Source organism: Nycticebus coucang, chromosome 21 (genome assembly GCF_027406575.1).
Source record: "Nycticebus coucang isolate mNycCou1 chromosome 21, mNycCou1.pri, whole genome shotgun sequence".
Classification (NCBI taxonomy): Eukaryota; Metazoa; Chordata; class Mammalia; order Primates; family Lorisidae; genus Nycticebus; species Nycticebus coucang.
In genome coordinates, this window is record NC_069800.1 from 44049670 (window position 1) to 44060751 (window position 11082).

At 48.4% G+C, this 11082-nt stretch overlaps 1 protein-coding gene across 1 annotated transcript; it reads right to left on the reverse strand.

Moving 5' to 3' along the window:
- Positions 1-968: 968 nt before the first annotated feature.
- Positions 969-9732, reverse strand: GHRH (growth hormone releasing hormone). Its single transcript, XM_053574869.1, has 5 exons — positions 9648-9732; positions 5699-5802; positions 5357-5461; positions 3567-3686; positions 969-1085 (listed from the first exon to the last, which is right to left on the reverse strand). The coding sequence occupies exons 2-5, from the start codon at positions 5779-5781 to the stop codon at positions 1070-1072; spliced, it is 324 nt and encodes a 107-aa protein (XP_053430844.1). The 5' UTR covers positions 5782-5802; positions 9648-9732; the 3' UTR covers positions 969-1069.
- Between the last annotated feature and the right edge of the window lie 1350 nt (positions 9733-11082).

Here is an 11082-nt window from a genome sequence, read left to right on the forward strand (position 1 = left end):
AGCCCATCTCTGTGTGGTTCACTGGAGCTCCCATCAGGGTGCTGCTGCCCAATGCATGAATCACTAAGAAAACCAATCTAGCTCTTTACAACTCAACTTGTTAAAATGTCATGCTGCAGCATCTCCTGCTCTCACTTGGCTGCCTTTCTGACCATGGATGCCTGGTTCTGCCCCAGCCGGCCTCACTGACCTCCTTGCTAGTCCTCCTTCCATGCTCCTGCCTCAGGGCTCTTGTGTTGGGTTTTCACTCTGCCTAAATGTTTTTTATACAGATAGTCACAAAACAAGCTGCCTTTCTTCCTTAGGTCAAATGTCACACCATCAGTGAGGCCTTTACATATGTATATTGTGGACAAAATAATTTCACCACTCTCCATGCCCTTAAAGTTTTCTCCCCTGCACTTGCCACCAAGTGACATATTCTACATTCTGTTGGTTTTGTTACCTTCTCCCCCTCACCTTGGAATGTAAGTTCTACAAGATCAGGGACTTTGTTTGTTCATGATGGTCTCCCAGTGCCTAGAACAGTCCCTGGCCCATAGTGGGTGTTCTGTAATTATTTGTTGAGTGAATAAATGGTATTGTCGATAGGCAAGGAAGCCATCAGTGGATGGATGAAGGATGACTTTGACCCAGGGTAAATAAATATGTTTAAGAGCCTGGACTGTTTGGATTTGAATCCCAGCTCTCACTTTTGCCAGCTGTGACTGTGCAATTTAGTTAAACTCTTTGTTTCTCAGTTCCTTGTCTGTGAAACGAGGAGGATGCCAATACCTGTGTCAGGCGCACAGAGAGTCTGTGCAGGAAGCTGCCTGGTGGCACTCTATGCCTGCTTGGTGAACCTTAGCTATTTCATTATTATTATCATACCTTATAGTACCACTTTGGGGAAGATGAACTGTATAAAACACTTTAAAAAATTAGGCTGAAGAGAAAAGAAAATTTAAACACAGACCAGTAAGGGGGAATTTTATTGTATTTATGAAGGAAAATGTAGGTCCAAAATGAAAGAGGATTAACTGGTCCAGTTATGTTTTGGCTATCAGTAGCTAAACCACAGGAGGAGTCTTCATCCTTGGGAATTCCTGTTGCAGAAAGAAAGATAAAGCTCAATCCTGGGGATTGATGTAAGGGTGAGTTGGGGCAGGACATCTAGTGACAGGTGGTCCAGCAGCAGGAGCTGGCTCTTCAGGTTCCAAAGGAAGCAGCGTGGGGTGGAGGGAAAGAGTCTCATGCGTGCCAGCAATGCTGGCCCCAGCTCTGCCAACCAGCTCTCACTGAGACCCTAGGCCAGTCCTGTCCCCTGGAAGAAGCCACCATTAATCCCAAGGTGGGGTCAGCTTCTCACAGTCTCTTCCCACTGATCACAAATTGAGTAACCGACTGGACAAGAATGAGTTTAGTTCCTGGCTGCCTCAGTGTGTTATGAATCCCATGAGCTGTTATACTCCAGCCCAGAGCTGGCATGCCACAGTCACTGGACAGCAGTGGGAGGATGGCTAAATTTGAACGTCAGTTTCTTTGGGGGGCTGTTAAGGTGGACATAGGATGTGGGGTGTGCAAAAGTATGGCACCTCTCACATCACTCTGCGCCCTGCAGAGTGTAAGAATTATGCCCTAGGGTGTAAGAATCCATCCCTATTTCATGTACTCCCTCCCCTGTGATATCCTGGTGTCTGTAGTAATTGAGCTAGAGGGGGAACAACGGCTGTAGCAGCCTCTAGGCCCCTTCCTGCCAGCTCTGTGATTTGGAGCTCTGTGAAGCCTCTGGCTTTTAACCTGTGGGAACAAAGCCTGCATTCTTAGGCTTGGCCTTCCTTGGGGCCATCTGGCCCACTGGCCCACCAGGGCCTGATGGGGCCATAGCAGGTAAATAAGGGCCTAATCCCAGCAAGAGGCACAGAGGGGGCGTTCTTCTTAGAGAAATTAATTTAGAATTCTAGCCATGGGGACCTGAGAGGTGGTCAGAAGGAACCTCCCCTTCCTTAGAGGAAGCTAGGAAGCCTGCTGCCTGCAGATAGTTGGTTGCAGAACCAGGGCCCATCCCCCTCCCAGCCTGATCCTCACCCCTGACATCCTCTGCTGCAGGCCTGCTGCTGCTTGTGTCCCCACAGGGCTGGAGGAGTTGGGATCTCTGGTTTCTAATTAGGTTGGAAAGAAGGTGAGAGAGCTCTGTTGGGAATTAGATTTGTTTAATACATATATATGGGGTCCATAAGTGCCCAGCAAAGTCACAGAGAGTTATGCTTGTGTTCACAGTTTAAAATCAGGCTCTAGGCTGAGCACAGTAGCTCATGCCTGTAATACTAGCACTGTAGGAGGGCGGGCAGGTGGATTGCTTGAGCTCAGGAGTTTGAGACCAGCCTGAGCAAGAGTGAGACCCTGTCTCTACTAGAAATAGAACAATTAGCCAGACATTCTAGCAGGCACCTATAGTCCCAAATACTTAGGAGGCTGAAGCAAGAGGATCACTTGAACCCATGAGTTTGAGGTTGCTGTGAGCTACAATGCCATAGCACTCTATCCAGGATAATGGAGTTAGATTCTGTCTAAAATAAAATAAAATAAAATAAAATCAGGCTCTAAAACTCAGCAGGCTTTCTCCGAACAGTTGCGTCCTTCCTGGGAAATGTTGTCCAAGAAGTGGAGTTTTGTGTGAAGCAGTTCAGGGAGACAAAGCAGATTTGGGCCTGTAGGACCCTGACCTGGGGCCAGCTGCAGCTCCTTCTTTGCCTCACTTATCCTCTTCTGTAAAATAGCCTCCAGTGGAAATGTGAAGGCCAGGGAGACGGGGAATAGCAGTCGTCTCTGGCTCTTCTCTGATGATGGCGTGTATGTGCACAACGGTCTACCACAGGGTATGGGAGACTGGTCTGTCTCTGGTTTTATAGTTCTGTGTTGTTTTGTTTTGTTTTTGAAATGGAGTCTCACTCTGTTACCCAGACCACAGTGCCATGGCCTCAGCCCAGCTCACAAAAACCTCAAACTCCTGGGCTCAAACAATCCTCCTGCCTCAGCCTGCTGAGCAGCTGGGACTACAGGCACCCCCCAGCAATGCCCAGCTAGTTTTTCTATTTTTAGTAGAGAGGGGGGTCTCGATTTTGCTCAGGTTGGTCTGGAACTTATGACCTCAAAGGATCCTCCTGTCTCGGCCTCCCACAGTCCTAGGATTACAGGTGTGAGACACTGTGCCTGATCAACTTTATAGTTGTGTGAACTTGGAGAGGGATCTAGAGTGTGTCTTTCAGATCACCTACATCAGAATCCTCTGAGACACTTGATTTGGGTTTCTGGGTCCTATCCCAGAACCATTGAGTGAGTTCCATTTTCGGGTACAGAGGCTGAGTCTGGCCTCTGGTGACATGCTGGGAATACAGCAGCGGATAAGATGCAGTCTCCATTGTAGGTTTTCTCCCCTTCCTCTAGTTCTTAATGTGTGTAAGGGGGGAACTGGTTCGCCGTTTGCTTAGCCCCACACTTTTGGAGAGCAGGTGGGGATTCTTTCCTTTTCCTGGCATGAGAAGGAAGCTCTGAGGACCCTCGGTACACACACACACACGCCATACCTGTGCTTCTGCAGCAGGGCCACCAGGATGCTCTCCAATGCCATTTGCTTTTTTTCTGCCCACACGCTTTCTACCTGACGGCCAACCCGTACCCTTGTTCCTTGCTCCTGGTTTCTCTCTCTATGTGGTTAGAAAAAGAGAAATAGCTGTGATTGCTAGTTGGGTGGTGTGAGGAAAGGTAGGGGTATAGTCCTATGCCTATTCCAGTATCTGGTGTGGACTCTCCTACCCAACTGAATTAGATTTGCCCAGATTTAGGGAGGCAGTATATATAGTAGTGAAGGGTACAGTAGTGCAAGTGTACACAGTTGCAAAACGTCTCCCCAGAGATTGTTAAGTATAAAGTTACCATCCACCAATAATAGGACAAATAGACATTCTGTGCCTCCTAATTCCATGCACTGTGAAGGACACGCGATCTCTACTGTGAGTGGACCAGTCTCCCACACCCTGTCTCTGGGTATATAGTTTTGTGTTGTTTTGTTTTTGAAATGGAGTCTCTATAATGAATCTAATAATGAGGATGCATCCAACAAATTCAAAGTGAAGAACATTCTATAAATCATTAGCCTTTGCTAATCAAAATGTCTACATCACGAAACACTGAGGAACTATTCCAGATTAAAAGAAACTCTAGGCGATCCCAGCACTTGGGAGGCCAAGGTGGGTAGATTGCCTGAGCCAGAGCAAGACCTTGTCTCTAAAAAATAGCCCGGCGGTGTGGCCAGCGCCTGTAGTCCCAGCTCCTTGGGAGGCTGAGGCAAGAGAATCGCTTAAGCCCAAGAGTTTCAAGTTGTTGTGAGCTGTGATAGCACTCTGTCGAGAGTGACCAAGTAAGACTCTGTCTCAAAAATAAAAGAAAAAGAAAGAAAAAGAAAAAGAAACTCCAGAGACATGACAACTAAATAGAACTCATGACCCTGGATGTTGGATCCTGGGTTAGAAAAAGAAAGAATTGTTACAAAAGATATTTTGGGACAACTAGGAAAATTCAAATATGGAATACAGGTGATAATTATACTGTGATTGTGTAGGGGAATGTCCTTTGGTTAGACAGTAGGAGGCACATGCAAAAGTACCCAAGGGGGAAGGGTCGTGATGACTACAATTTCCTCTCAAATGGCTCAGCCAAGATGATAATACTAATAAACTTGTATATGGGTGTGAGTGTGGATAGACCTATATCTAGCCATAGTTACAAAGTGAACACATATAGAAAGGCGTTAGGAATTAGAAGGGTATATGGAAGTTCATGGTACCATTGTTGTTCGTGGTACTTGGAAATTTTTTCAAAATAAAAATGAAAAAATGGATAGGCTGTAAAGTCAGATTGTTTGGATCCTAACTCTGCCCCTCTTGGGTTGTGTGTCCTTTAGAAGCTTTTAATGGCTCTATACAATGGGGGTAAGTGTCTCTACAGTTTAGGGTTGTTACAAAGATCAGATAAGAAACTGAGGATAATGGCCCACACTACCAAGGGCTCCTTGTGTGTTGGGTGTCGTGTGAACATCTATAAATGTCCTAGTTCAGAGCTTTTGTTTCTGGCACAGAGTCGCAATCAGATGTTATTGTCAGTATCGTTAATACCCTCTGAGCCCAGGCTAGGAAGAAGCACATGGTAAGGGTAGAGGTAAGTTAAGGTTCAACAGAGGTCCCCGTCTACCATGGAAGGTTCAGAAATGATGCTGTGTCAGGGAAGAGACCAGACTTGGTCCCTGGCCTCTTGCAGTGGGGCTTCCAAACCCGGACGCACAGGGGTGTGGGAAGAAATCACTAGAACCTCTGCTCACCCCTGCTGCCTGCTCATGATGTCCTGGAGCAGCTTGCGGGCAGACAGCTGCCCCAGCACCTTCCGGTAGCTGTTGGTGAAGATGGCGTCTGCGTAGCGCCGCATCCTGTGCCCAGGGAGGAGTCAGAGGTCAAAGGGCAGGATGAGGACCGGTCCAGAGGACAGTGGGGCTGCACTCACCATGTCTCTGCAAGATCTTTCTGTTGCCCTTTGTCCCACGCATCCCCAGAGAGACCCTGGCTGAGCTGCAGAAATAGCAGTGGACGGCTCCATCCTGCAGCCTCTAACGCCCGCCCCACAGCAGGGATGGCTCCCGAGTGGTGGGAACCCAGCTGCTGCTTACCTGAGGGGCGGAGATGGGGGTATGGAGCAGTGGGAACTGCTGCTGAGGGTAAGGATCACAAAGAGGAGCACCCAGAGTGGCATCCTTCACACCTGTGGTGGCGCCTGCAAAATGACAGGAGGGAAGGTCAGGCCTAGCCAGAGCCACAGAGGTGCCCTTCGCTGGCTGGGCCCAGCCTTGGGCTTGGCTCCATGATAAGCCTTGGTTCTTGTCCTTTGAAAGCTGTGGGATGAGAAAAAGAACCTAGACTCAAGTGTAAGTGTTCAATTTCTGCCTCTACCAGTTGCCAGCTCTGACTTCATTTCTCTGTGTGTGAAATGCACATGATAAAGTTCCCCCGCCAACCTCATAGGGTTGAGCAGAAAACCAAAGGTGGCAGTGAAACCACGCCTTGCAGGCGGCATTAGAAGTGGGATTTGGGCCTCAGCAAAGGATGGGGGAGGAGAAAGCACCTTCTCTTGGGGCCCCTCCATCACATCCATCCAGTGTGGCACTCACAGCAGGGAGCAAGGCAACTGCTCAGCTCTGAGTCAGACAAACTTGAATTCAGATCCTGGCTCTGCTGTCGCTAGCTGTGTGTCCCAGGACAAGTAGTTTCGCCTCTCTGGGCCTCCTCAACCAAATGGCAACTTTACTTCCTGCACTGGGTCCTGGTGAAGATCAGGTGAGATGAGATATTTGAATGAGTAACTTGGCACACAGGGAATTCTCTATAAACCTTTGCTGTGGTTACTTAATATTGGCCAGCTCAGTGGGCAGGCCTATCCCATTTTTCTTTTGTGTGGAGTTGGAAGGAAGGGAGAAAGTTACACATCTGCTCCAGATGCTCAGATTTCGCTGAGGAGTCTTAGTCCTGGAAGAGCCCAGAAAGCTGGGGAGCCAGTGTGGTGGCAGCATCATCTAATCTCATAGATCATGTAATCGCCCATAAGTGGGGCCTATTGACACTGTGCTCTGCAATTAGGGGCAAAGCTTGCCTCAGCAGGGGAAGGTGCCATTGCTGTCAACTCAGATCTGACCCATGGGTCCTCCCCTCTCCCATGGGCACCCCGTCTCTCAGCAGGGTATCTACTCTGGGGAGGGGGATTCAGGCCCAGCCAGAGGCTCAGCCAGCCTCCAGGAGGGCAGCACCGCCTCCGTCCCCATGATTACCTCACAAGCATCCCCGACCACAGTCCTGCTGAGTTTCCAGCAGGCAGGGCCATGACTGGCAAGGATCCACCTGACTTTTCTGGGCTTACTTGCCCTCTCAGGACATTCACTCCCTTCTTGGCAGACACTAGGGTCTGACCTAACCTAAGAGTGCTTTGGGCCCCCAGGCAGCACGCATGGGGATTGCTCACTGCAGCCTGAGCTCCCTGTGCCTCCAAAGCTGGAGGGAGCAGCAGCCCAGTCCTCAGGGGTCATCCCCTTTCTCCTTGGGGTGCACCCCCACATATTGTCCCCAGTTCCTGCTTGAGCGAACACTTGCTGCCAGCAAATGACAAGGAGCTCATGACCCTGAAGACCATCTGTCTTATTTCCAGCAGTGCTTACTGTTACCAAGTTTTTCTCATCATGTCAGTCCCAAATCTCCTCCTGCAAACATTTATTTAGTCTTACTATTCCGACAGGTACTGGAGCGAGAGAAAAGATGAGAACATGGTGTCTGCCCACCAGGGCTGCCTTCTTAATGTCCCCCTGCCCTGCCAGCCAGCCACCTGCAGCCACATGATACATTTTGCATCTGAATTAAGCCTTTGCTCCTCACATCAAGGATGTGCAGTCTCCGTCCTCCTCCTCACTCTGGGCTGCCTCTCCAGAATTGAAATTTCTGAAGCAGGGAGGAAATATGGAGGCAAACAGGGCCCCTTGACACAAACCACTGCTTTTTCTGTCTCCTAGCTGCAGCCTGGCTCCCTCACCTCTTTGCTGCTGTTCTTCGAAAGATGTGGGCATATCTAGGTTCCTGATCTCTTCACTCTCCACTCCTTCCAGAGTGAATCCCACACCCCTCTTCTTGGCCTGAACTCTCCTTCTGCCTCCCCCCCTCCGCCCCCTTTTCTGTAGAGCAGGCACAAGTGATTCCTAGCCCCTGTGCCCTCCTGGACAGCACCGTCCACCCTCACAACTGCCCTCTGGAGCAGGTATCACCACCCTCATTTTACAGTTAAAGAAACAAGCCCAGAGAAAAGGGTCTTTTCCCAGGGTCCTCCATCAAATTAGTTTCGGAGTGGGCACTTCAGACTGGCCTCCCAATTCCCAGGCCAGCAGACTTCCCCCCGCCCTGTGCAGCAGCCTCCCAGATACAATACCCTATTCACAATGCTCCCTATTCATGGGGTGCTTCAGAATCCATCACCTGCACATGGGAAAAGGTCTGAAAAAAGAAAAAACAGAAAGCTTTTGCTCTTTGTCATTGGGCCTCTGGGGAAGAAAGAATGGGAACAAGCAGGAACACCTGCTTGTTTGGCACCTCCCTCTGCACAACAGTGGCTTTGGAAAGCTGAAAATAAAGAAGATGGCAGACTCTGGGGGGCAGGTCACGGTAAATACAGTAACATTCCACTCATTCAAAATGAGCCTAAGTGACCACACAGTTTGGTTAACCAAAAGGCTCAGCATTTGCTTAAATCATGTGCCCAGGGATAGATCAAGACCCCACAGCAACCTCTGAGCTACGGGGACCTAATCCATGAGGCTGCACATCCCACCAGACAAGGATGGGGAAGAACAAGAATTATCCAGCTCATGGTGAGATAGATGTAGAGGTTGTGTTCCCAGGGATAAAATAGCTGTTGACAGACACATTCCCCACGACACCCCAAGGAGCCAAAATGCACGGAGTTAATGTAATATGACTCCCACAGCATCACTGACTAGTCTTTGGGGACTGAAGGAGTCCCAGAGTTTATGGTCCTCCATTCTGAATATCAGTCAGCTTTCCGTAGGGCTTACCAATTCTATGATTAGATACATGTGAGGTTGTCTAGAATCAGGATACATAAGCACTTGATCTATATCCTTTGGAACGTTTTGCCAGCCTTCATGCCACAAATGCCTGACAACTCTGCAGATACACCTTTGGCTAATGACAGAGGTCAAGTTTTGTTTTGTTTTTTTTTTGGTGGTTTCTTTTTGGCTGGGGCTGGGTTTGAACCCGCCACCTCCGGCATATGGGACCGGCGCCCTACTCACTGAGCCACAAGCGCCGCCCAGAGGTCAAGTTTTAAAACTAACAACACCACTTTCAAAAAGCTAGGAAAAGAAAATCTTTAACCTTTCTTAAATATGATATTCTGCTTTGAAATTTGAGAACCCCAAAGCATCAACATCTTGATCCAATTTATAAACTGTTTCAACAACAGTGTTTCAAGTTGTAGGAAATCTAGGTTTTTAATGCGGAAACATCTTGAAGAGCCATTCAAAGGACTGACACCCCACCTCCTTCTAGAAAGGGGTTGAGATGGCTTACGATGAAAGACACAAATATTCCCGGACCATTAATTCAAGGATCAGGAGACAGGCACGGGGTAAGGGAGGGCTCCAAGGGCAGATAATTGTGTCTAAAACCTAGAGTAAGAAGTATGGCTGCAATTGAGCAAGAAAGCAAAATGTTATCAATTTCCAGGCAATTACACTGAACTGGTTCTGAGCAGTCGATGAATGATATTGATTTGTAGCGCCGCTTGGCTCCTCTCTGATCCATGCCAGAATCTCATCGTTGATGGGAGAATCCAGCCAATTCACGTATTGTCCCAGAAGCTGGCCCTATACCCTTGAAAGAGCACTGAGATTTCACTTGCCTCTGACAGATACCTGGAGCATGTCTGCCTGCCACTTACCCCTGATTTGAAGTACCACACACCTGAGACCAGCCCCAAACACCACCAACCATCAAAAGCATGTTTCAGAGCCCATAGCAAGTGGATATCTTATGCAACCTGGCCCCCAGGACCATCCCCCTCACCTCCAACGTGGCAGGTCCCCCTCTGCTCTGAGGTGCTGCTCCAGTTCACGGGCCTTGGCTGGGCGTTCACGCTGGTGGCTGCGAGGCACTGCCATCATTTATACCTTCATTTTCCTAAGCGTTGTCAGCGTCAGAGAGTCAATTACCCACGAGTCAACCAAAGAACCATTTTTAGCATCACATCCACAAACCTTAATAGGCAAAATCAGTTTTTTCCCTTACAAATTAAGACTCCTATTGAACTTTATCTCTGAGGGGATGGACAGAGTACAAAGTTGTGCTATTTTTCTGAGAGGAACAGAGAATATAACATAGCTACTCTAACAACTGGAGTACTCACAGCGGTGTAACCTAAGGGTTCATTTATTCTCTGAGAAAAATGTGCCTTGTAAAAAGTTCATCGAGTTTAGTTTTGTCCATGTACAACTTTATTGCACTTTTGAGTAGCCAACATTACAAATAAATGTTTCTCTCTCCTTAGGGAGGAAAATGGTTCACTATCTCCCTTGTCTAATTATCAGAATTTTCCTCTGTTTGATTCACAACTGCTGCAGTCGCAGGCTGATTTGGACAGCTAGCCGGGGAGCCTCCGTCCTCATGTGTCAAGGCAGCCAGACATTGGCAGTTATCTCAGAAAAGGGTGAAGTGACAGGAAGGAGATGAAATGTTGGGGGGATTGCTATGCTTCCTGAATTCATAGGTAAGAAATCTTCCAGAATGACATGAAGTACACGCGTCGGAAGCTCTGGTTTCTCATGTGGCAGACGCAGAAGGAGCTCTAAGTCCTGAGTCCAGAGCCCTGTGCCTCTCCCTAGCCTGTCAGTCATGACCCCTGCGACCCCCAGCAAGTAACTTCTACCCTCCAGGTCTCAGTTTCTACACCTGGAAACTTGAGAGTTGGCAAAGAACGGCAACTTTTAAACATTTTTTTTTTTTTAAGTGGCATAACCCTTCCTTTGGAAATCTTCTACAGAACACAGAATACATAACAGGGTTTAAAAAACTGGGCTTGTGGGCGGCACCCGTGGCTCAGTCGGTAAGGCTCCAGCCCCATATACCGAGGGTGGCGGGTTCAAACCCAGCCCCAGCCAAACTGCAACAAAAAAATAGCCGGGTGTTGTGGCGGGCGCCTGTAGTCCCAGCTACTCAGGAGGCTGAGGCAAGAGAATCGCTTAAGCCCAGGAGCTGGAGGTTGCTGTGAGCTGTGTGATGCCACAGCACTCTACCGAGGGCCATAAAGTGAGACCCTGTCTCTACGAAAAAAAACAACAAAAAAAACTGGGCTTGCTCTGGTTGAAGATGGGGAGAGGGAGTCCCCTTTGCCTGTCCCTGAGTTACTTCTAGGGGTCACAGAAGTGGTGTTTTGTGAGAGTCCTCTTAGCAATGGTATTTTATCTTTTTTTTTTTTTTTTTGCCCGCACTGAGCCGTGTTCTT